We start from the raw sequence: 27,317 nt of genomic DNA, 5'->3' as shown, positions 1-27,317 counted from the left end.
AGGATGGTGTAAAGAAGTTAAGTCGCAACAGTAAAACAAACCACTACAGGGGGCCTTTGGTTTACAATGGTACAGACATTTCGAGGTTGCAAATGGTGCGTGGTGTCAAGCAGTAAAAGAAGTTACGCTCAATTACCGACGTATTTACTGTTTTGTATTTATGACCTAGCAGTGTTAGTCATTCGAAATTTTACTGAAAATTCAATATGTTGAGGTCATTCACTGCCAACCATTTGAGAAAATTTCAAAAAAATTTAATACCAATGTGATATTACGTTCAATAATTATATATAAACCGAATATACCAAATAACAGAATAGCCTACATTTTGTCCCGTCCCGTTCTTTTATAATTGACAGTAGAAAAATGTAGGTTTGCCAAAATACAGCCATTTCTCCCATGGACTCTGAAACTGTGTTTATTTCGTATAAAATGGGGAAATGATGTCATCTACCGGTGGTTGGGAATCAGTAAAGTTGTTTCCAAGTTTGATATTTACTGTGGAGCATAGTCAGATTAGCCCCCATTTATCTCCGCTGTAAAAAATACAATTGACAAGTATACTTGTCAAAGGCAGTGAATGAGTTAACAACACACAGTGAATTATTTTGAAAAGAAAAACTGTTTTGCGACCGTTAAAACTGATTTGTGACGTTGAATGACCCCTGACGAAAAATCAACGACTGCTATCCTTGTAAACGCACGCAAACCTCCGCCGCTTAGTTGGATATAGGTTTTAAGGAATGTGCAGTGACATTATTTAAAGACATGTAAAAGTGAAGGGAAGAATTAAAGTAAAAGAGTGTATAGTGAAATTGATTTTACAAAAGTGTTTTAAAGTATGGTGGGTAAGCTTAAGTATATTGCCTGTACCTGAAAGTATTAATTACTTGAGACTGACTTTAATTCTGTTGGCAAATTAATCCATTTGTGTGCAGCATAACAGCTAAAAGCCGCTTCCCCGTGTTTACTTTGATACCTGGGATACACTAATTGACCCAAGATTGGAGATATCAGATCCCTACTGTTTTTTTTTTTTTTCCCCAATTAGCATGTTCTTCCTGTATTCAAGATCCAAACCATTCAGTGATTTAGAGACCAGTAGCGAAATTTTAGAATCCGAGCTGCAGCATTCTGAATGAACTACAACTGTTTGCTGCTTTTTTGAGGGAGTCCAATCAGAACACCGTTAACAAGAATCAGTATTGTCAATCAGTATTGTCATATTTCGGTTTCGATCCATGAACATTGATTAGCTTTGTGTTTAATCCAAATAAGTCATTTGCAATTATCAGCTTTTACTTAGGAAAAAATGTTGGCCAATGATTTTCTATCTTCTGACATGTTACAGACCAAACCATTAACTGAATCATAATTTGTGCATTTTTAGATTAAAATTTAAAATGGATATATATATATATAAATCTGATTCATTGATTAATGGGGGGTGAAAAGGCAGATTAGTCGATTACAGCTGTTAAATAAATTGAGAAATTTACAGCTAAAATGTGATCGGTATCAGCAGATCTCACTCATGGATGATAAGCACCAGCGATATCATCACATGTGACTCCTGTGATTCGCAGGTTTATTTCATTTGGTAGCCAAACCAATCAAGAGTGACTGACTGAGGTGACGAAAAGGTTCTTCATGATGTTTTTTTACGCTAAACGAGTTTTAACGCCTCTGGGCCCAGACTAAACAAAAAGTCTAATTGTCTGTCCCCAGCCTCTTCCTGTGTTTTTTTTTTTTTTTTTTTTTTTTTTTTTGTAATCCTTGTCAACATTGGATAGTACGGAGCCCCTAAAGTGACATGGGAGGGAAAAAAAATATATATATATTTCTTGTCCGGACGAGAAACTTTTCTTGTCCGGTCGAGAAAAGTACGATAGTGAGCCTCATTTATTTTCTTGCGCTTATATACAACTTCTGGATTTGCCCGTCACATTCCTTGATTTAGCCAAGACGCTAGGGGGCTTAATACCCCTTCATACCTATCCCAAACAGTGACTTGTGTTTGCCATGCAGAGTTTCGTCATTCGGCTCCTTCCACAAGCCCTGGTGCCCCGACCAGCTGCGGTAGCATTGGGTGCCTATCGGGTGGAAATATCCTCTCGGCTGTTCCTTTGGCACAATGAGTGCTTTCTGTCCATGGACACATGCCGGTGTCGCTGCTTTCCTTGGACCGCTTGCATTCACGGAGCTGAAAAAGCTGCAGTAACAGCCTGCTGGATGGATGCTTGTCAGACTGGTGACTGAAGTGGACAGTTAAGTTAGCGCGTAACATCTTATACCGGGCCATTATTTGCGGCTCAGTTCAGACGTAAGAACAGTAGTGGAAACAGTTGAAATGTGGCTAAAACGATACAACAAAAGTCAGTGTCATCTCACCTGCCGTCACGTCAGACGTCAACATAGAGTGTAAGAGACACCGGCAATATCCTGCAACACTTGAGCAAATCTTGCAAGACCCCAGCATACGTCACCAGAACTCAGTCCAACCAGTATCAATATGAGCTTAGTATATATTTTTTGAACCTACAGGTCTTGTCTTTATGTATGGGGTCACGCCTGGGTTAAGTTAGAGTAGAGTTCATGACTGTGCGCCAGAGTTCACGACCCGTTACGTGTCTGTTTTGGGTATTGATGTAACAGCATCCAGTTTCAACTAGTTTTAGGCTATATGATGTCTGGACTATGTGATGTTGGGAATCTTTTATGCTATTTGATGTTTGTTGATGTCAGGAACTGAATCTGTAATTACTGGGTTAACAGCCAATCTGAGAATTCCATGTCAGTGCTGGTACTCACATGTCAAGCCACAACCAATGAGATTGAGTGACTGTGACTGTCTATATAAGAGTCTGAGAATTGTGTGTATTTTGCCGGATTATTGCAAGCTGTTGCTCACTATTTCACTGTGCTTCTCCGCTGCCCAAGGGGGGCTTGGCGTGTCCTGATTCTTGATGCAGTCTCGTTGTTTTTAGTTTCATAAAATTATGTGAATAAATAGTTAAAACCTTATTTGTGTCTGCGTACTGGGGTCCAACCCTTCAGCACACAACGACCGGTAGCATCGGCAGCTAACAGGATGAAAGTGTGGCGTTATTGATATGGTTCCACCATGCTCGATAATCATTACGATGACGTAACTGCATGTGGTATGTAAACAGATTAGACTGTTGACTTAAGTGGACACATTTTTGGTTTGGCGTGTTTGCAGTTAGCATCTTCCAACATAGCCCACTCAATGTTTGCTGCCTTGGCGTGTGATAACAGCCGCACGTGTTCTTGTCACTGCACGACCGTGGGTAATGTGATTGAGTCATATTTTTAAAGTGAACTTGGCTATCTGCAACCTTGGAATTTTTACTGTGAACGCAAGCTAAATAAACCAGGAGAGACGATACTTTTCATTCTATATTCATATTTTCACGCAATGGGACGAGCGTATGGGCATATCTCAGGCACGATGGGATGTAGGCTACGGAGGATATTATAATGCTGCTCAAGCACTTTAATCATATGCTCAAATCCTGCATCCTAAACGACATGGGCCTGCATATTTCTCTCTGCGCCCCCAATGCTTTAGTTATGGATGCCATCCTGCGTGAATCTGCATGAAAACACAATTAAAATGAAGTGGCAAGTGGGAGTCTGTTTTTTTCCCCCACATTTCTCCATGCACTGTCAACAGATGTATTGTGGGTTCAAACTATCTCTCCTTACATTTTTTTTTTTTTTATTCTTCTAGAAGACTCTTCATCCATATGGCTCCCTTACAATTCACTGAAACAGTGCTGGTCTGTTCCGTTCGCTATTTTGCACTTATTAGTTACATGTCAACACAAGCTTGATATGAATCATCCTTCCAGTAGAGTTGTAGTTCTACACTTTTGGATTTTGATATCTTATTGTGTAGTTTATGACTTTCACATTGTTCGAAGGCACAATTAACGTGATGGTGCTTCACTTTTCACTTTGCAAACATACCAGCCGCTCAATATTCTGACCTCCCCAAGGGCTCAACCTTTAGTTAGAAATGCCATCCCAGCAGAATCTTTCGAGCGTAACATCTTTTATTTTTTTGTTCTCCATGACTTTAGATTGTCCTTCATATTGCAAAGACTTCGCCACAGTCTATCTGTAACCCCCGGCTGAGATTTTGAATCTCCTAACGTAGAGAAAAAAAAAAAAAAAGTATAACACCTTTTGTTTCAAAGGTTGGCATGGATCCTTTTGCATTTTTATTTGTTCCCTTTGGCTCTGACTGTCCTGTCAAATCTGGTTTGCGTCATTCTCTCCCACTGACCTGCACCGCATGCAGGTATCCGTTGCCATCAAACCCTTGGGAACATAAGGACGATTGTGGGCGGTCGGGCGCCAAACCTGCTGTTTGTGTATTGGAAATTTCTCACTCCTTTTGAATTCCCTTCAGCTTCAATCATGTGAAACGGTATTCGATTGAAGCACGTGAAGCCTGATCAGATATGCTGGGATTGATGTACTGGAGCGCTCTGTGACATATTTACACTCAACTAACACATTGATATTGGCATTGCCAGCATTTTTATATACTCGGTATGTTAAACATCCGCCTGGCGTGCAAAACTGCCTAGCTGAGCGTTCTGTGAAAGTGATGTTTCTACAGAAGCGATGACTTTGAAGAAGCAAAATAAATAAATAAATAAAATGCCAGCTTCTAAAATATATTACTGTTATCCGGAACAACATGTAGGCTTGTACATGCAACCCAGTCATTTCAAGTCACGTCACGTCACATGTTCAAAGCAGTTCTGGGTCATCTGTCAGTGGCCGTGCAACAGATCTGCAATCATATCCGCTGCCCTCTAATTGCAACCTTGCCATTACAGTTGCTTAGCAGCCATGTGCATCTCTACAACTCAACTCTCTCTCCTTCTCTGTAGAGACTATAGATAACAAATATTGCTCCCTCTTCACAATCTCTCAGTAGCAACATTGCCAAGATTTACAGTAGAATGCACCAGAGTCTCACCGATATAATAAAGACAGACTAGTTCATAGGTGTCAAACTGCATCCCTCGAGGGCTGCGGTCCTGCAGGTTTTCGAGGTTTCCCACTTTCAACACAGCTGACTCATATTTAAAGGTGGATTCAATGATGTTCTCAAAAAGTGGAAGCCAAACATCTGTTTGTCACGTTTAAAAAAAAAAAACAAAAAAAACTGCGCATGCGGAAGACCATCCTACCAGCTCGCCTGCTTGTCCGGGGGAAACGCCTCTCAAATGTCGCTAACGTCCGAGCTCATCTTCGTCATCAGTCTCTGCAGCCGTCCTCTTGCGGCTCTCAGCTGTTTTCAAAGTACACGGTCAGCTCGGTGGAGGTACAACGATGAATGGCCGAATCCGAAGCTCACTACACGAAGCTAGCTCCATGCTACAAACACTCGGAAGTGCGCACGCGTGGCTAGGAACGAGTACGCACAACGTCGTTACGCATATTAATTTGACAGGATCGAGAAACAATCGTTAAGATGATCCACCCGGAAGACGCAGCCACAAAAATATCCTTGAACCCACCTTTAAGCTCATCAGCAAGCTCTGCAGGAGCCTGATAATTATCCTGATCATTGAATCAGGTGCGTTGGAGTAGAGATACCTCGAAAACATGCAGGACTCTGGCCCTCGAGGACCGAATCTTGACACATGTGGACTAGTTGGAACCTCAGTTTGGGAAACTCTCTCTTCCTCACAATTCGATTTGATTACAATTCAGAGTGATGTGATTTGATTCTATTTCTGATTGTCGATGTGTCTGGAAACGATGCACATTCATTTTGAGGAACACTTGCTACTTTTTAAATGGTTAAAATAAAGTATTGCTACATTTTGTTTTATTGAAACAAAACTGAAAAGAGGTATACGTTAGGATGGGACCGAGCCGTGGTGCTAAACTGGCCCAGAGGCTAATTATTAAAGATCGAAGTATCGCTACGTTCCACCCTTAACGATTCCATTTACGGTCTGGAGAAATTACTCAAAATTATTTTGGATTTACAGTATTTAGGTTATATGAATGTCTGCGCGATCTAATGATGATATGAGTCATAGTAATTATATAAATCCGTTCATCGTGCCCCTGTCACACAACGCTTAAGTGTTTATAATGTTGTTCTTGCGTGTGCGGTACATTGGGTTAGCTCTGTTGCTACACTAACTTAGCAAGTTAGCATCCAAGTGTTTGAACTCATGTCTGCTCAACACAACAGCCGTTATCATTGTGTCACTCTCCAGGCATGACTAATTAATTTACATACAGTCCAATAGTTAAACTAATGGAAACGGTTGGTTATTCTTGGCTTGATTGGTCATGCCTCGAAAGGGACGTTTACACGACACCAGTTTTCTTTTGCACTAAATAATTGTCACATTTCATATTATAGTGATTTGTTCGAATATTTATGTATTAGAGCTGTCAAAATTAATCAATTACCAAATTAAACAACTATTTTAGTAATGCGTAATTGTTTGGGACACTGGAACACTGGAATTGAGAACTGTCAAAATGATCTGATTGCAGCATCTCAACAGTAATCAGTCATTACGTCTGTGTTCAATCAAAATAAGACATAAGCAATGAAGAACCGACAACATAATCAGTTTCAAAAAGGTTGATGAGTACATTAATTACAATACGTATACGAAATAAAAAATAAAAAATCACCCATTAAGACCTGTAATCAGGGAAAAATGCTTTTGTAAAACACTTTAATGTAAAATGAAAATGTAAATGTATTCTAAAAAAAATTGATAGAGACAGCACTACAATGTATAAATGAATATACTTTATTCTCTAATACTAGGGATGTAACAATAAGGGCAATATCGTGATATTAAAACTGCCACAATATCGGTGGCATCATGTTTACGATATTTAAAAGCAACACATCTGTTCAAAATGTCAGATTGATTTCCATTTGTGCAGTTGTAGCACCCTCTGATGGCTACTTTTTTAGTGCAATTTAATTTTCATTGGGGATGTTTTGGCCCTTCTATGTTTATTAAAATCTATGCTAATCGTCAGATGATCGTCATAATATGCTTGTGAAGTGAGTCAATATGTGGAGGAACTCAATGTGTGCGTGCATTAGCAAGTAACTTCCTCTATATATCTTGTATTTTTATATATTTTTTTATATGTAATATTTACATTTTTATAATATTTTTTTATTGCTGTTATGTACAAAAGCACAATTTATTTTTTTCCACAATATTGTGATTTTTTTTTTTATGGCCAACCCCCCCATAATATCGTGATAATTATCGGATCGTGAACTTCATATAGTGATAATATCGTATCGTGATGTTTGGATATCGCTAAATCCCTATCTAAAACGAGATTTAGTTTTGGGTAACCCCAGTAACCACTGGACCGAAACCTAAAGTATTGTATGATGATGATTTAATCAAGGCGGCACGCCCGTCACGTCATGTTGCATTTCTCAATGTCACTTTACACAATGCAGTGTGGCTGTCACATGCTGCACCACCCTCCTCAACAAGTAGATGCTCCTCCCCCAAAAAAGCATGCCGGCGTCAATTAATTGATGGCCTCAGAGGTGTAGGAGTCAGCCAGAGCAAGAGTCCTGCCTACCGTTCACGTGTCCGTCATGCTGCTTCCTCATTGGCAGCGGGCATATGTTTATTTAGATCTTGGTTAAAAGCCAATAGCGCGGACAGAAGGTCGATTACAGGGATTTTTGTGTTGTCGTTGTCAGAAAGGAAGTCAAGAAACTGTCTGCAAACTCAAAATAACTCATGCATTTATCAGGTAGCTGTTTGATGATGGCCCTTTTCAGTGTCACCACGGCTTATAACCTGAATAATCGTTCACCATCCCCGCTTGTCTCTGCGTTACATAATGTGATGCTGAATGTGTATAGTAATCCGTGTTGTCTCTCTCTCTCTCTCTCTCCCTTGCTCACTGTGGCTGGAACAGGTTAAGCCGTAGAGGACTCTTGCCGGTTGTTGGAGGAAAAGATGTGCAATGGAATGGTAGCGTTACATACGAGAGCCCCTTCCTCCTCCTCCTCCTCCTCCTCTCTAGCCCACAGGCTGGCCTTCCCCACGTTTCTCCTCCTCTTCACTGTGCTCCCCCATGGCCACGCATCAGGTAAGACGCACACAAACACTCTTTTTACTCCCTACATGTCGTCTTATTGCCGTTTTAACCTGGTTGCACTGCCACGTCAGTTATTCTCCGCTCGTCTTAGAGGCCGGTCAGATTAAATTGGCTTCCTTTTTTACCCTTGGGTCGCTCAGGTTGCAGTCCTATCCACCACGCTTCTGTTCATCACCGTAATGAATCGGGAACAGTTCCCTCATCCATTTAGTGAAAGAGAGATAATGTTGTCTTCCTGCAGTCATGTTGACGTCGTCAATTTCTAATCAGATATGACAATTCATGTCCGGCCGATAGCTTTTGCAAAGTAAGCGTGCATTGGATTTTCCAGGTCAAGTTTTGTACTTGTACTTTGTACTAAAAATACTTTATTCATAATCAGTTGTCGTCTAGTCGTTTGGTTCCTGATTAAACTTGTAAACCTAATCTGGTTTTATCAAGGACTATACGCCCTTATCAGAAACAATACATTGTTTACGTTGCATACTTGGAAGCCTTTACTTGTGCCAGCGTTCCCTTCACTTCAGCTCTCTGATGTCCCTCCTACACACACAAGCACACGCCATCTGCAAACACACACAAAGCCAGCTCGTGAAATGTGCCAGATGTCCTTGCTGCCGAGTTCAGGGCGACTATGAATGCGTTCATTTCAATGGGTTAGATATGTATTGTTTGACTGTGGGCTGAACTGGAAAGTGTTAATAGGTTTACTGTCTTAAATGCCTTGGCTAAATAAACGTGTTTGTGTGCATAAGGTGTGCAAGCAACACAATAGAAAAAGAGGGAGGTGGCACTGTGTATCGCCTCTTATTATGTAACACGTGATTTGTGTTGAGCCTACAGGGGCTTCTCTGACTCTCCCGTTCAGGGTCCAATACACTGCCAAACTAGTCCGGCTAAATGTATCCTTAAATCCGCCAGTCACGTGTTGTATGTGTGTGTCTGTGCTCAGCTGTTGGTGGAGCATCTTTTTGCCTACCTAGCTTCACACATGACATATTTTGAAACCTTCGATTTGATTTTATGATCCGCAATTTCTCAACTTGAGTATGCAAATGTGGTTACCTATGTCAAAATTCATGTGGGTTTTATTTTATTATATTTGGCTGTTAATGGTTCAGCCATGAAACATTTGATGTATGATACCAATACTGTATATACGACAATAGCACAGCCTCACTGAACTGTATTATGTAAGGGCCCAGTAATGTTCGAAGTGAACATGAGCAATCTGGATGGTGTTTTTCATGAAATCTCAGTACCGGTATACATAATTCACACAGGTAATCCCTTGACAGATTTCAGAGATGGGGATTGCACTGGACATTTTCATGAATATGAAATTTCATCACTTGCTGGCAAGCTTTTTCCAGGCTCATACAAATAACGGCGTGTGGTATTGAATAGAAATGGAATCTAAACTGTACTAACATGCAGTATGTCAGATTCTTCTTTCAATATTTCTGTTTTCATCAGACAGGAAATTAGGCATACTTAAGGCCTTTCCGTTCTCCAAAATTAGCAACAGTATCATCGTCATTCAGGCCAGGTGCCATAAATCAGCATTGAGATTTTGTCATTTTTGTTGTGTCGAACATTTTAGAACTTGAAAAATATTCAAACCAGGGCTCTACATTAACAGTGGCAACGGTTCTCTGATGCTGCAGATTTTAACACGTTCTTGCTCTTTTTAATACTTCTGAGGTGGATTTATAAAACGAATGTCTTGCAGTTAGTCTTAGTGGTTTGTAACAGGGGAAGCAGACATAGACGGTGAGTCAGAGCTGCAAGAGTAAAGACTCATCTGGGTGAGAGAGGTTTTATTCACATGATCACATGCCTTGTTTTCTGCCGGAGCAGCAGTATGTGTCAGGAGGCTCAGATCATTTTTCATGGGTCCAGTTAAGTACATAAACAATGCCCCCAAAACACCATAAGTCTCCCACAAACAAGCCTGCTGGGGGCTCTGCGTGTTACTAATATTTATATATGTTCTTGTGTGAGAACAGGAAATGGCTGTCCATGGGCTTAAGTAAAAAATGTTGTCAAAGCCTTTCCAGTGTGTGTTTGGATTGATCTGTTTTTGAGAAGCTTGTTGTCCATTCGGTGTCTTCGATGCTACAGACCATTACATTAAGTAGCTCTCACGTTGGCGTGCAGGGCCAGCGCAAAGATATGAGGTTCTTTCCTTGAATGTTGACTTGTTCTTGGAAACACTTGACAACTCCCTCTTCTGTTCAATAACAGTAATCCGCAGAGGCTTGCATAGCATCATTCCTTCAAGCACAGAGAAAAATATCCCAATGAGACACGCTTTGCTTTCTTTAAAAACCCAATTTTTGAAACCTATTCCGTACACACTTGGGTATCAGAGCGTGCCTTTTTGCACACTCGAGGCTTGCGGCCTTTCTGAAAGCAGTTTTTACAAAGAGTGAAGCCTCGGGACAATGGCTTCAGCACAATTAACCGTGGAGGATTAATCCCCGAAGTCCTGTTAGCCTGGTAGTTTGTAGGCATGCAGGGGTAAGGCAATATGTCGACTACTGGCCCCCGCGCTGAAATGTGAGAACAAAGAGGGCTTTTAGGGGGGGGTGTTGGAAGCCACAGGCCAAACCACTGCAAGCTGTAGCTCCACTCAATCACCAGCCTGCAATTACCACCGCAGTGAACACAGCGCTGCCCTTGCCCCCAAGATGTCTCGCTCCTTTTTCATTTCAACTATTACCCAGGTGAGACCAGGGACCATTTAGGGCAGTCTGGTTCAATCCTTTAGACTCTCCGTTATCACTTGAGCCATCGTTCTCGATTCCTCACCCTGTTGTCATTTAACAGCTTTCCCACCCAATCTAGCCCTAAAGGGAACAACAAAATGCTCCATGGAAGAAGATAGCACGGCGTGGCGAGACATCACATACAGCGTTTCATTCACTTAAAACAGTTGAGCAGACAGCTCAATTACTGTCTGGAGATCCCAGATGGACAGATAAATTGCTAGCTATGCGGTTCTACCACTGCAACTGTTAACATAAGATGTCTTTTTTTTTTTTTTTTTCAGACTACCGTTTTTATCACATTTGCAATTTGTTTTTACATTAAGGAAGCTAGTTGTGCAAAGTTAGTGAAACAGTTAACTACTAATTTGTTTCCTGGCGAACGATGTGCGGTTGAAGCACCAGGCAGTCATAATAATTTCCAATGGGCGTCATCTAAGGGATCAGCCTGCTGAGTAGAAGACATCCCTGACTAATGAGCTGCTATATATATCCACCAGCCTCTTCTCTTGTCTTCTTGCCTGCATTTGGTCTTTTTTTTTTTTTTTTTTTTTTATAGTCTTGACACTGACATTCCATTTCTCGTTTGCTATTGTCTCTTCTATTAACTTTCCTTTTTTACCTTGTGAGTCTTTTTTTTTTTTGTGGGATTTCTGTATAAAACGTTTGAGATGTATTCCAATCTCCATTGTACTAGATTCTTTGCAGGCCCAGTGATGTAGCAAAGGTATCAGACTTTATGTCAGCATAAATAACTTGTTCAAACAAGTTATCAGGCTTTGCAATACACCAGCGAATGCTTTAGACATCTACATCCTGCAAGGCTTTGGGCAATTCTAATGACGCATAACTGACTTCTTCTACTGCCTGTAGGTGGTCTCATTCTTCATTTTTAATATTCTCTACCTAAACACTTAATAACACAAACTCACAAATGATAAATGTGCGCAGTGTTACAAAGTACAGTCACTTAGAAGTGCTAGGTGTCCAAAACTTTGCCTTGCTAAGCTTGAATCGACCACAGTGCTCTTAACAACATTATGAATCGATTAATCCTTCTATTAGTTTCTGTCTAGCATCAGCATTGCTGGATGCTTTTATCATAAAAACTTACCCGCTCTGAAAGTGAGGCCCTCCGTTAGTGCATAAGGGGCCAGTCAGATGACTGCACAATGCACATCGAGCCAACCACTCTTCTGACAGATTGATTATGAGCCGAGGAGGAAGGGCTGGCCTGTACATGCGCTATCTTGCTATCTTCTGTTTGATTGCTGTCATGTGGCAAGGTGGCGTGGCGTTGATTCTCATGAACTCGCTGCGCTGCTACGCAAACATCTTCAGCTCTGCTGCTTGAAGACGAGCCATGATACGCTCCTCTATAACGGCGTATAAGGGCCAGAGGGGGCATAATATTCTGAGAAAATACTGACAAATTTATGACAAAAAGTCGCATGTTTGCGACATTACGAAGTGGCAAATTTGCGAGAAAAAAACTCACAAATTTACAAAAAATAAACTGACAAATTTGTGACATAAAGTGGCAATTTTGCGAGAAAAATACTCATAAATATATGAGAAATAAACTCATAGATTTGTGACCCAAAAAAACAACAACTCAGAAACTTGCAAGAAATATAGTTAGCGTACTCGGATGTTTGTGCCAATACTTTTCGGTCAGATTTTAAAATAAGGAAATAGTAATTGCTTCAGCAGAGATTAATCATTAAGCATTCACACTTTTGGAGCGTTTGGTACAAGTAGCTAAATTGATCTGTTGAATCTGCTGTTCTCAAGACATTCACTTGCATTTACCTCAAGTCCGCTAGCTTCTGATTGGTTAGTATTAGTCAGCTGAGTAAGTGCTGTCACTGTAGCTGCTCTGTGTAAAGAGTAAAGTTTTGAAATCAGTCTCCATCCTTCCTTTTCGTTCTTTAAAGAGTGTTCCATTAACCACCAACAAATCTTCATGCTATATAGCGCATGGTGTGCAAAAGCTAGACTATAGCTACGCTACACTTTTTTTTTTCTCTTGCAAATCTGCGAGTTTGTTTGTGAAATGTGTGAGGCTTTTTTTTCTCGCAAATTTGCCACTTTACGTCACAAATGTGTGAGTTTTTTTCTTATAAATTTGTGTTTTGTTTCTTTGTTGTTGGAATATTACACCCCCTCTAAAAAAAAGTATTACTTATATATAAGTAATATATAACGTAAGTACTCCTCTGATCATATGTTTTGAGGGACAAGTTGACCATGTTTTTTTTTACTTCACACTCCTACCAAAGGCATGTTGACTTATCACAACTAATACATGGTTTAAAATATTTTTTTGTCTGAATGCCCTAATCAACCCTATGTATTTCCTGTATACATCTTGTCTATTTCCTGTCTCTATTACTTCCTGTTTAGTTTTTGAGCTGTTGGCTCCCATGCCTCCTTGTGTAGTCTGTTTTACGGAGTGTTTTCTCTTTTCTCAGTCAAAAATCGGTGGTTGCAACCCTTATCTAGATGAGATCTTGCGCTTGCACACCGAGATCGAGCCTTTTATCCATCTTTTTTTTAGTTTTACTCAGATATCAGCAATACAGAATATTGCCACTACTTGTGCACACTTCAATCAGATAATTATGTCATGTCAGCATCCGGTGTGGCCCCTGTGACACCAAATAAGAAACGGGAAAATTGCAGAGTCGACGTTACCCCGCAACTGCTCGGTGTTATGTCTCTGTGCAGTCTACTGCTCAAATATGTGCCTTTCGGTTTCTGTCTCTTTGTTCGTCTTGGCTTGCTTGCTTCACATTAGGTGTATCATGGCTTTTTCCTGATGAAGATTTTTTTCTTCAAAACAATGAAAATATATTTTTAGGATCAGAGAGGACAGCGGTAGGAGTTTGATGCATAAAGTAAAACTTCATGTTAGGTTTTCCCTGATTACATTTTTTTTAACCAGCCATGGCTAAGGCTATTCAGCATAAACTTATAGATGAGGTGTATATAATTTTGCTGTCGTCGCAATCCTCGCGTTTTCAAGGTGGCTACTTTTTCATAAAATCCAAAAAGTGTTATCTTGCTTCCAAAACACCACATTGTAAAAACTGGTGTTATACCTTTTATTTAGAGGTGCACCGGTCACAATTTTTCATCCGATCCCCGATCTTTTAAAGTCTGACCTGCCAATCTCAATTTTTGCCGATCCCGATTTTTTTTTCATCATAAGCAGACACCCTTCAGTGTTCCAATTTGTTTTATTGAAAAATATTGAACAATATCTGTGAAATAATGCAGTTTGTTTTAACCGCGCATTAAATATTTCTCTCAAATAAAAATAAAAGCCTATTAATCATCTCAGCAGAAGAAGATATATTTTCAGACATCTGAGACAGATGAGATTTTTAAGGGATCGGCCGATCACCGATTCCCCAAAATTAAGGAAATCAGGCCCAATAAATAAGCTGGCTGATCGATTGTTGCACCCCTTACTTATGTTGCTGTAATATACTATTGTGAAGGGCGGCACGGTGACTGAGTGGTTAGCACGTCCGCCTCCCAGTACTGAGGCCTTCGTGGGTGGAGTTTGCATGTTCTCCCCATGCCTGCGTGGGTCTTCTCCGGGTACTCCGGTCTCCTCCCACATTCCAAAGACATGCATGGCAGGTTACTTGGACGCTCCAAATTGTCTCTAGGTGTGCTTGTGTGTGTGTGTGTGTGTGTGGATGGTTGTTTGTCTCTTCTGTGTACCCTGCGATTGGCTGGCAACCAGTTCAGGGTGTGCCCCGCCTTCTGCCCGAAGCCAGCTGGGATAGGCTCCAGCACCCCTGCGACCCTTCTGAAGAGCAAACGGTTAAGAAAATGGATAGATGGATGGACACTATCGTCAATACAACACCTCTGCATAGTCATTTTCCATTGCTAACAGAAAAAATCACACTGTCGTCATTGCTTACAATGTTATGAACATGCTAACAATCAGTCACTACTGCAAACCCAACAGCCATGTCCTTGCACAGAGATGATGCATAGTGTGGTGTTGTAAATGATCTCTCCCTCCCTCTTTGGAACAGCGTATTTATGTGCTGCTTATTACTCTGTAAATTTAAGGGAAATTAACAGCTTCACAATGACTCATCCATTTAACAGCACGGAATGTGCAGTACTATTGATTTTGGTCACCACATTGGCCACATAAAAAAAAAAAACATCCTGAGGGTTTCGACTTTGCAGAGGCTCTGACTTGGACGGTCAAGGTGCCAGACTCGGATAATCGCGCTGCCTTTCACCTTCAGCAAATGTCCTCAACCCTCTGCCGGCTGGCACAGTCTGCCTTCTGAAATGCGATCAGCTCACAGTTGTCACAGTACCGCTGACAGTCTGGGGAGGGGCAAGCGTGGTGTGTGCTCAACACATGCACATGTGCAAAGGAGGGTGGTCCCCAACACTCTCTTTTGTTTTCCCCCTGTAAGCTGAGAGGAAGGAATTCTGCCTCCCAGCTGTCCCTCAGTGCTGAGGATGATAGAAGAGCATAGGGGGACTCACTGTTTGCCTTTATCCCATCTGTTCTTCAGGTCAGTGTGCGTGTGTGCGTGTTGTTTTGGAGAGTGGGGTCACACAATAGTGCCCTCTTCCCCTCCCCTTGCCGTCAACCGCTTTGGCCTCGCATGCATATCCCAACCCTTCAAATGCAAAAAGTGTCTGTTGTTCTTTTGGGAGGAACGCTGCGCCTCGTCCCTCATGTGGGCAAGAACAATGGGATGTGATAGCAGCACACGTGGCTGGCTTAAATGCATTGCGACACCGCAGGGCGGATGGGTGGGGAGTGGGGGATGTTTCTGTCTGTTTAGAGACTTCCTTCTCTCTGGGTGGATGTATTGTGTGTGCGCCTGCATCCCCTGCAAGGACACATTTGGTTTCTTTGGAAAACCACAGCTGTTTAACTAGAATTTCGGACCAATTTCTATACAGGTGTAGTAAAAGGGACATAGTTTTGTTTGGTTAATACACAACATGATGCTCTGCAGTATTTGTTGTACAAGAGGTAGTTTTACTACTATGTAATTGTTCAGTTTTTATAATATAGTAGGGCTGGGAGATATGTAAAAAACAACAACAAAAAAACAGAATCCTAATTTTTTTCCCCTTTTCAGTCATTCAGGACGATTATGATTTTAATCAATTTTAAACTAATAAACCCAACAAACATTGAATTAAAGGTTTGATTTATTTAAAAATAATTCCCTGTACAGAGTATAAGAGACCAGCCAGGGCCATGTTGCAACAAGCTCTTTTTTTTTCCAGTGTTTTCAACAGATTTCGAATAATGATGACCCTTAACTCATTCACTGCCTTTGACAAGTATACTTGTCAATTGTATTTTTTAGAGCGGTGCTAAATGAGGGCGAATCTGAGCATGCTCCACTGTATATATCAAACTTGGAAACAACTTTACTGATGCCCAACCACCGGTAGATGACATCATTGCCCCATTTTATAGGAAATAAACACAGTTTCAGAGTCCATGGGAGAAATGGCTGTATTTTGGCAAACCTACATTTTTCTGCTGTCAATTATAAAAGAACGGGACGGGGCAAAAAGTAGGGAGTCTATTCTGTTATTTGGTAGATTCGGTTTATATATAATTATTGAATGTAATATCACGCGAGTATTGGAAATGTAAAAATTTTCTATAATGACTGGCAGTGAATGAGTTTAACCATACTCTAATGCTAATTGCTTCAAAAACGGAAACAGCTATAAATATACTTTTTGTCCTGATGAAAAAAAAAGAGACTCTAATCTTTCTTTTGGTAGGTTCCATGCTTTTATAGCAATCAAATCCAGTATTCTGTGGACCTTCCAAAATCAGTCAAAATCCAGTAAAGCAGCCGAAAGCGAAAATGGCTGTGAGTGAATGAGTTAAGTAGTTGGTAACTATTGTCAACATGTCTTGTAAACGAAACATCCAGCATTCTGCCACTTATACAAAATTAAAACTCACAAAAACATTTGGATGTAACAGAAATAAGAACAGTAGCTTTTAATAATCCAGAAGGCAAAACTCGATTTCACGATTTAGCAAAATTTCAACGATTCAATTTTTAAAATGACAATGTATCGAATTAATTTGATTTATTACCGAGCCCTAACAGGATTATATGTTCCATGTGTTGCTACTGTTTATTTTGCTACTATAAAACAGGAGTTCCCCTATTGTGTGAGTAATAAAGGCTTATTCTATTTTGTTTATTTAATCCGGGGACTTTATTCTTTGTGTAATGTGCAACACTCGAATTCCAACATCTTGGCTAAGAATCCATTGGATAAAACTGGCAAACCTAGAATTAACCAAAAATAACGTTATCCAAAACATGACGGAAATTTCATCGAAAACAACTTCAGCTCTGGAGAGAGGCCATTAATGGCACCAAAAAAACATATTTACAAGGCCAAAGAGAGCATCATCATCCCTTCGGTTTTAATCTTAATCCAACCCACGCATAAATTCCCCCGATTCACAACATACGCAATTATGGCCTATTGTTCAGTAGAGCGTCGAAACAGCTGGTTGCAGAAGTCATCAGTATCTGATCTGCTTTAGAACACTCACAGCTTGTAATAGAGGATAATTGGAATTTTAATTTGCCTTGGGGGAAAGACCGTTTTAAACCCTCCGCCCCACCCTGTGTTTTCCCCAATCCAACCCCCCTCCAGCTCTGCGGAGGCTAGTGCCATTGGTAACAGATGGGGAAAGGGAGATATTCACAGCCAGGCAGGCACTTCAGAATAAATCAGGGGATTTTAACACCCCCCCCCTGTATGTCCCCTACGATGCCCTAAGGCGAAGGATGTTAGGCTCAGGGATCGTCCTCATGAGTGTTCTTGGTCTGGTGGTTCTTTGTTCCTCCATGTTTATCCAAACCGTTTGGCCACGAAACTCACTGGTCAGCTGTCATCATTTATATGAAAGGGCGTGTGCACAAGCACGATTACAGTTTGAAAACACAGCTATCATCCATTTTCTTTATCGCTTATCCTGTTAGGCTCACAGCAGGGGCTGCACCTGGTCCTAGTCGACTACACCAGGGAAATTCTGAATACGGAGTGATTATTGATCCCGACTCAGTTGCACAGACGTTTGTGATTGTGAACAGCGAAACTGCTACCATAATTTCTCGAAATTAACTTGCAGTTTGCTTCCGCATTCATCTTCCTTCTGAGCTTTGCATAGTTTTCAAGAACTATGTTCAGTCAAGTGTTCTGTAATGTACTGCAACCAGTCATGATGCGTGAGTGGATTTGTCCTGAACAGGTAGGGGCAACGAACAAGTAAACGGCTGTAAATGCCAATTATTGTGTAACTGTATTTTTATAAAAGTTGGTTCACCAGATGACAAGAAGTACCCGTATTTTCTAAAGCAAGTTCCCCCTACCCGCCACCCTCCCACATAGTAATTTTTACAATGCTCTGTCATCTTCTGAAACTTTTCTGCACAAAACGATGCGTGTCTGAACACGAAAAATGCCCCTAAATGTTGACCACATTTAGGGGCCTATTCACTAAAGGTTTGCGTCACCTTTGCACGGCGATAACCGGTAAAAATTGAGCTATCCGGGAGCACCTAATTCACTAAATACGCGCAGATGGGGAAATCCATCACTAAATGCCCTGCCAACCAGATTACACCACGGTGCGCCGGTGTTATTTGCGCGTATGTAAATTAGGTAATTTGCGTACATTTGACCCAAAATATGCCCACCCCAATGCAAATTAGACGCATTGATATGCAGCGTCTAATTCACTAACGCCAGCGCAAATGGCCACAACGAAGTTTGCGGCACGCAAATAAAGTTTTTGGAAAGCATGAATTAACCTGCCACAACCTCGATACCGGGATCATGGCAGCACAGTAGTTGTGCACGTGCACGTCGCTCTCTGGCTGATCACGCAGAGAGTAGAGAGAGAGACAGAGAGGCTGATCGGCAATGGCGGGGAGGCATTTTACCATCATTTTTACGTGCCAGCTACATACTGTACGCCCACGCCAACCTCCGAAAATATATTTCTAAAAAACGATCGCACCAATAATTTGTACTTTATGAATGAATGACGTTGTTGTCGTCCTCTCTGCTCTGTACAGCTTACTGGCGCTATAAACGCTTACTCTCGGTCCAACCTCGCTTTCTGATAGTCATCTTACTCGCAAAAGTTACTATACTACAATGTTCTTGGCGCAAATCTGTTGCCATGTGTGGTAAATCTGGTGCAAGTTTGCTCCAAGTAATCAGTTTTGTGGGCGTGTTTGCGCCGATATATGATTAGAGCAATATCCTTAGTGAATAGGTGGGTAACTGGGCGCAGACTGCGTGTGCAGTTGTGGTGCAATATTTCGCACTATTACCGGACGCAGCGCATTCTTAGTGAATATACCCCTTAGTTTTTAGCATGGATACCAGCAAATCAAGGCATATAATACATGGAAACAGAGGGGAAAAATGGTTTTGTTAAGGGTAAGCTTTGGACTAGTGTACAATATTCAAGTGTGTGATATTCTCGAAATTACGGTAATGGCCGCTCACATCTATTTATCGGGCATTTCTGTCATTTTTTGAATGGAATTGTCATTCCCCTCTAATACATTCCCTTGTTCATCAAGATGACATCAGACCTGCGAAAGAACATTTTGTGTTTGTGACTCATTCCCTTCCTCATTGGAACAAACCAGGGTGGGGTAGACTGGTATTTCTTACTGTTTTTTCCCCCCCGCTGTCTTTACATAAAAGGAAGAGACAGATAGTGGAACAACCAAATTTAGACCAATTTCTGGATGCTGTATCAGTATTGCTTCAGTAGTTCAACCCATAGTATGATTTGCTTTGCTTAATAACCGTGAATCTCTTCATTTTCTTTACACGGGCCAGTCCTAACCAAGCCTTGTTGCATGAAGTCTCCTCAGATGAGAGGTGAAATTTCTTCTAAGACGACCTGAGCAGTCCAGTTGCGATTGATTCAATGCCCTAAGAAAGAAATGACCTGGATGAACGAGAATATCTACGGCCATGTTTGTTTACAGTCTTTTTCTACACTCTCCTCCTTGTTCTGCCAAAAATAAACAGACTCCACCCTCACGTCTCTCTCTCTCTCTCTCTCTCTCTCTCTCTCTCTCTCTCTCTCTCTCTCTCTCTCTCTCTCTCTCTCTCTCTCTCTCTCTCTCTCTCTCTCTCTCTCTCTCTCTCTCTCTCTCTCTCTCTCTCTCTCGTTCTCGTTTGCATGAATTTTGTTCACATGCTAACTGTTCGCGCGAGTCGACTTCCTGTGACAGTCGTAGGAACTGAAGTAAAAATGAAGTGGTAGTAGTAGTAGTAAGTGAAATGAAGTGAAGTAGTCCAAATTCGCGTGTCCTCACCTCTTCCCCGATAGAAAAGCAAAACACTTGCTTGAAGAACAGGTTTGTATATGTCTTATACTGTTGTCTGTTTATTTAACAAGTGCAGTGCAATCATGATTTGTATTTACGCATTTTAAACATACAACAAAACAGGCCACTCTAAATAAAAACCTTGAGTTTCCTTTCAGAATCAATATTTTCAAAATAGTTACAAAAGGCCACTCATGTTTGTTTATATTTAATTCATGTTGCAAAAATGAGTACACCAGTGAAAGTCTAGCTACATTTTTGTTTCTTATGTTTCCGTTTTGGTGTCATTTATGCTGAGTACTGCATGCAGGAAACTGCCATCTGCACTGTAGCGTTAAAATTCACTTGAAGTGTATTCATTTTTATGAATTCATGTGATGTGGTCTCTTGGGCTAAATTGCCCGGCACTATAATGACATTTGCTCCCAAGAGCGTCTCTATGAACAGCACAAGCTTTTCCTGGCATGAGAATGGAAAGCTTGGCTGACTGGGCTTCTTAAGGACCACTAGTTTCAAAATGGATTCACATTTTCCTGGCTTCAGGGTTTGTTTCGACTGCACCCGCTAACCTCGGTGAAATGATCTGTGCGCCTGACTTCAAGCCCTGGGGAGTTAGCATTGTCGTCTTCTAATGCAGGATGTTTGCTCGACAGAATGTTTATTTATTTGTTACAAACAGCCGTGTGCTATAATTAGAAACGGAACTAAAGTGGATGGAGTTCTGTTGGTAGCAAATAATGATTACTGAATAGCATTTATTTGTTGTTTTTCAACAAGCAGTACATTTACATATAGAATGGACATTGTTCTGATTACTTTGGAGTTTTGTTTGGAAGAAACAGCCCCCCCCGAGGGTCTTTTGTGTCCCCTGCAGACTCACAGCCTGAGGTCATCAATTCATCGCCTTTCCTCATCCCATTAGCACCCTCTCATCTTCACTGAGCGTTTAAAGTATTACAGCCTCCAGTTACACAGGCCATAGTGGCGATGACTGAGAACTGTTTATGAGCCACACATCTCAACATGTGCTATAAGCTATTAAGTTATGATTGAGGTTTATAACATGTTTGTTTTTGGCAGATGTTAGCCACTTACTCCTGTTTTGGTCCACTTACATTTATTTTTAGTGCACAAAGATACCAAAATGAGTCCCTAGATGGATTCAGGAAATACACATTGCATTTAATGTGTTTGTTTACAATTTTGCGCTGGCAGTTTAAAGTCCAGTTTTCCCTCGGAGATTACAAGAAGTAGGATGAGTAGTTCTGGTAATTGTGCCTTTGAGTTGTAAACACACCGGCAAGATAAATGGCTGTTTGCGATATTTCTGTTTATTCAGAAAACTTTATTATGAGACCGCTGGTATCGCATTAAAAGGTTCTTATTTATTGCAAATCTGTTTTCTCACAATAGGCAAGTCAAGTTTAATTCTATAGCACATTTCATACACAAGGCAGTGTGCTTTACACAAGGAAAGCAACAAAAAGTAGCTTACAAAATTTACTAAAAGAACACACACTGACAGTGTTAAAACATTAAAGAAATTTTCTAACATAATTAAACGAAAAAAACATGATTTAAATATGTTTAAAAATACCTTAATCAAAGGCATAGGGAAAAAAATAAAAGATTTAAAAGCATTTACACTTCAGACTTCACTTCTGTTGGCATTTTATTCCATGTGTATGCAGCATAACAGCTAAATGCAGCTTCACCGTGTTTACTTTGAACTCAGGGTTCCACTAACTGACCCAAGTCCGCCGATCTCAGAGCCCTGCTAGGTTTGTTTGTATTCAATCAGGATTTCTTGACTATAGCAAAATATAACATATTCAGTTAGACCCTTCACAATGCAACTGTGTGTCTCTGGAACTTAAATTTAGTTACACAAGCGCCAAGCAGTTTAAGATGACTAATAATGAAAGTAAAAGCCAACTTGCTAGCAGGTGCTTAGATTTCAAGTTAGACCTGCTCAGCCGATTCACAGCTCTGAATGCGTGCGTGTGTGTTTTGTGCTTGTCTTCACTTGCAGGCACCGAGTCTCAGAGCTGCCACACACCATAGGAGATATTATCTCACGCTACAGTAGAGCAAATGGTGTAATGCACTATTAATCAAGTGAAACTATATATAATATAGTGTTCGTTGTCGCATATAAATCCTCTCATGGTACTCGTGGTGGTTGCGATAGCACACAGCAGGGCGGTCTCCACCACACCTGCCATTTTGATACACTGCCTCTCCCTTTGTGGCGTCAAATGCATCCCAGATTCAAGGAACAAGTCCCTTGAGCTGTAATTATCTCCTCCACCTGTCAACCTGACTGAATTTCCCTGTGAAAAGTTTGTTTGACCCACCGGCAGCAAACCACAGAGACCAGCAGACGTTCAGTTTAATGAAGTACTCCACACATATGCATATTCATACTGCAGTTTAAATAAATCTAAAGCTCTTTGAAAGTCAAAAGAAACGGTTGCTTGTACTTTGGTTTTTGTAGTTTCTTTTAAACACTATAATGCCTTGTAGCTATTTTTAGTTAGTTTTGTAAACATAAAATTAGAGCTGTCAAACGATTACATTTTTTAATCAGATTAATCACATCTTAGAATCTTGATTAATCATGATTAATCACTGACTTAAAAAACCTTTTTTTTTTTCCCCAACATATTTTGCCCGCTAAATTTGAAGTGTACCTGTTATGTGTTAATTTTTTCAACATTTAATGTTATGAGGACATCTTCAAAAATGTATACCCACTGCACACGCTCATCCTGCTTTTTCTAATCAATTACTGTATTTGCATTTAAAATGGGGAAAAAAAATGGCCTATGGCATATGTAAACATTTATTAAATGCTTTACTTTAATGCATGTAGTTATGTTTATTGCTCAAACTCCAACAGCTACCTTTAATGTAACCACTGCCAGCTAAAAAGGATAATCTGCGGTCAAAATTAATAATGATTAATTCGATAATTTTTTGTGATTAATTAATTAGTTAACACTTTAACTTTGACAGCACTACATAAAATGTAGTTTTTGTTTTTTGAAAAGCATTATAATTTTTATTTTGTTAACAAAATTGTTTTTTGAATTTTAGTTTTTCGTTAACTGAACTTATATAAAAAATAAATAAATAATTGACGTAAATGTAAAAGTCACCAATTGTTGTCCAACATCGTCCTTTTGTCTCAGTAGGAGCCATGTAATCCCAATTCCTGCCATGTTGTTGTTGTTTTCATTTAGGTTGTGCGCAGCCACCTGCCGTGCAGCATGCAGAACTGCTGAACCAGACTGAGGCGAACAGGGACTCCTTTCCCGTGGGCGCAGTTCTGACCTATGCCTGTGAGCCTTTATACACTGCAGATGGACCTACCAGCATCACTTGTGACAGTTCTGGATCCTGGTCCAATCAACCCCCACGCTGTGTTAAAAGCAATGGTGAGGGGGTCGAAATTCGGGAGCTAATATCTTTGGCGGCATTGGTCAACTGTGACAGTGAAAACGAATGTCCGCTTTCTCACCAGTGTGTTCGCCCCCCACTGAACCGGAGAATGGTGGCTACCGGTGTCACCCGCCCGGCTGCCACCGCCTCACCCATAAGACGGTCATCGAGTACTTCTGCGATGAGGGGTACGCTCTGAAAGCGGACTACAAGTTTCTCACCTGTGAGAACGGCGAGTGGGACACCCCCATGCAGATCAGCTGCCGACTCAGCCAAGGTCCGTCACCTACAACAGCTTTTTTCATTTTCAGTATTTGGGGGACATTTCCTCTCTATCGTCTCTTATCCTACAGACAAGGAGCCGAGCTCTCCACTCGGCATCCCAGCTCTGTCTATTGTGGCGTCCACTGCTAGTTCGGTGGCACTCATCTTGCTTCTCGTCGTGCTGTTTGTGCTCGTGCAGCCCAAACTCAAGTCCTTCCATCACAGCAGGTAAGACTGACACGGTATTCAAGTATTTTTATCCTGTATAAATGCAATCCATTTTCATATGTTTTATATTTAAGTCAATGGAAAGTCCTTCTGTCACATCAGAGATGATTAGCGTAACTGGTTTATACATTTTTAGTCGGGGTGTCAGGCGATTCAAATTTTTGTGAACATTATTTTACCGGATACTGTGAAGTATTGTATTGTGAGACAGTATTTGAACGGTGACGGTGACATCACTGAAGATTAACAGACTCTGACCCAGGGTCCAAAGTTTTCTTGACTGACAAAAGGCACGTCAGCTAAAGGGGAGGGATCATCAATAGACTCAAACCAAAAAAATCGGGAAGATGACATGTTCTTAATGGTTGATATGTGGAGTTGTTTTGATTGGTTCGAAATAAAAATATAATTACATAAAAAAAAAGAAAATGGGAGATATTTTCACATGATAAACCTCGAACAAAAAATAATCGGAATTAATTGCACGACGTCAATAGTATACCAATTTTATATCTGTTCTAAATGTACAATAAAATATATTTTTCTAAGTTTTGTAGGAAAAATGTTAAACTAAGAAGTGCGGCTGCATCTTTTAGTCATTAATACAGTAATTTCATAATAATTAATAAAATTGAGTTAAAATTAAAAAGTTGTACTGTAAAAAAACGAGCGTGATACTGATTTGTGTTGAGGTAATTTTCCGCCACTAGATGGCATAATTGCATTTGTAAGATGGTGGCAGATCAGTGCATTTTTCTTATCTAATCTTTAACATGAAGTAACTTGTAAAATTCTAACATCCAACTTCACCCCAGTCTCCCCAATTATATGCATTATTACTACATTTATTACTGCTAAATTTTGATGTGGACGTGTCTGCTGGAATTCCCTCAGTGCAGGCTTTGTAAGTAATCTTGTGTTTAAAAAAAAAAAAAAAAAGAGTGGCGTTAAAGGAACTTTTAAATTAACAAAAAATTGACACACTAATTTTGACACCCACTAATTTTTAGTCATGATTAACTCATTCACCGCCAGCCCAGTTAAAATGTTTTTTGTTTTTTTTTGTTTTTTTAACATCTAAAGCCGTCAATGGCACTGAATGAGTTCATTTCCAGGTCTGAACAAGCACACAAAGCGGCAATGACTGCGCCTGGCACATATTTTTAAGCATTACATTGACAATCAAGTCAAAGTGTGAAACATGGTAAGCACTAGTTACACTAATATATGCGTGATAAAGCTATTTGAGATATTAAAGAAAAACACTGCTAACACCTTGCAAAACATTCAGTCTTGACTGCTTGCGCTGTTTGCCTTCATGGACTCGACTGCAAATCCGTTGCCAGTAAAGCTGTCTTCATCCAACAAATTGCTGCAATAAAACTGCTAACTAAAGTGTCATCATCATTCGGGGTCACATTGCCCATCCATTTTGGTACCTCAGTGTTGGCTGTGCGACTCTTGTTTGATCTCAAGAGGTTCGGGCAGTGGTTCTTAACCGAGGTGTGATCGAACTGGCTGCAGGTGATCTGGCTACATTGCTTGGCTATGAGGAATTTGGTGCGCTCAGTAGTCGACTTGTCTGTTATGATGGTACGTCGTGTGATTTCTTTATTACAATAATCCCTTCATACTAGCTATATTTCGAACAATAAAAAAAAAAGAAAGTGGTCAGGCGAATATGTGCAATATGAATTCACATGTATACCGGAATGTATGGTGTTCCACAGGGTTCAATTCTTGGGCCTCTGGTGTTCTCGTTGCATCTGCTGCCTCTGTCTTGAATTTGGAAAAAAAACAAACAAACAGCATTTTATTTTTCAACAAGGTTAGAATGTTTTGAAATCGAAATGTTCCCACCTCAAAATGACAAAGCTAAAATTTAGTTAAATATTGTTTCTTGTAAAGTGCCTCCAATTCACCCCACAGTGACACAGCAGATCTGTCTGGATGGATAAACTACCTACTTGTTTTGCAAGATTCTTGAAATAGTTGGGAAAGTAAAATGTGAGCATCGCTTTTGTCTCATCTGTGACTTTAATATTTAAAGGCCACAATAGTTGGGTCATTAGCACGCTTGTTGGTTGTGAAACTCAGCAGAGCTGAGCCAGACTGTAAAATAAATGCATCAATTGTACAGTCAAGGCTAATCGCCTTCACCCACTTCTGTGGTATGCAGCACACATGACTGCGCAGTACCTTTCCACATGACCCTGCTTTTACGATGCTGTGTCTGCTCTGCTTCATTCTCTTTGTCCGTCTGCTCTACAGGAGGGAGCAAGGAATCTCGGGCCAATCCGGCTCCATCATGGTTGAGGGCGTTCAGGTGGCGCTGCCGTCTTACGAAGAAGCAGTGTATGGAAATGCTACGGGCGCCCCTCCTCCTCCTTCGCCACCACCTCCTCCAGCTCCTCCGGAGTCCAGAGTCCCTATCGTTCTGTCGGAGGGTCTCCCTCAGGGGGCCACGGGAGGCCAAGGCCCCAGCGAGAGCCACCACCACCACCACAGAGACTTGGACTTCTGTTTCCCATCCACCTCGTCCTCGTTCCCCTCCCACCATCACGCAGAGACGGTGCTTGTTCACCAGGCTCCCTCCTCTTCCTCCTCTTCCTCATCATCGTGGGCTCGGGAGCACCCTGGGGGTGCGTGTGCGGCCCCTCTACCTCTCCGTAGAGACTCTGAGAGCAGCGACCAGCACAGTCTGCTCTCTGTCACCTCTGCAGATGACTTTTCTGATGGTAAGCTGTGGTGCCAGTGGCACAATGTCAATGTTAATGGCTTTTGAATGGTGAAGTATTTCTCGTTTCCCATTCGATTGTCGAGTTGAGCTCAGCTCAGGCAATGTATAGTACAGGGGTCAGCAACCTTTCCGATCAGGAGAACCATTTTAGGCCAAATAAATAACAAAACATTTAAAGATTGTTATGAAGGAAATGAGATAATTAGAGCTGTACCATAACGCAAAATTATGCAGCATCTAATACTTTAACATTCATTTTCTTCTACCTTTTGTTTTTCGTTTTTGATTTTTTTATATTTT

At 40.8% G+C, this 27,317-nt stretch overlaps 1 protein-coding gene across 1 annotated transcript in view; it reads left to right on the top strand.

Moving 5' to 3' along the window:
• The window catches only part of susd6 (sushi domain containing 6), a 32,552-nt gene that overhangs the window by 1,709 nt on the left and 3,526 nt on the right, over positions 1–27,317 (top strand). The window contains exons 2-6 of the mRNA XM_077509963.1: positions 7,981–8,154; positions 23,587–23,781; positions 23,868–24,062; positions 24,139–24,277; positions 26,549–27,015. Coding sequence (XP_077366089.1) covers positions 8,022–8,154; positions 23,587–23,781; positions 23,868–24,062; positions 24,139–24,277; positions 26,549–27,015 — 1,129 coding nt within the window. The 5' untranslated portion in view covers positions 7,981–8,021. The remainder of the gene's footprint in view (positions 1–7,980; positions 8,155–23,586; positions 23,782–23,867; positions 24,063–24,138; positions 24,278–26,548; positions 27,016–27,317) is intronic.

Source organism: Festucalex cinctus, chromosome 21, assembly GCF_051991245.1.
Source record: "Festucalex cinctus isolate MCC-2025b chromosome 21, RoL_Fcin_1.0, whole genome shotgun sequence".
Classification (NCBI taxonomy): domain Eukaryota; kingdom Metazoa; phylum Chordata; class Actinopteri; order Syngnathiformes; family Syngnathidae; genus Festucalex; species Festucalex cinctus.
Note: the sequence above shows the minus strand (reverse complement) of the source record. Positions and strands in the feature narration are given on the sequence as shown.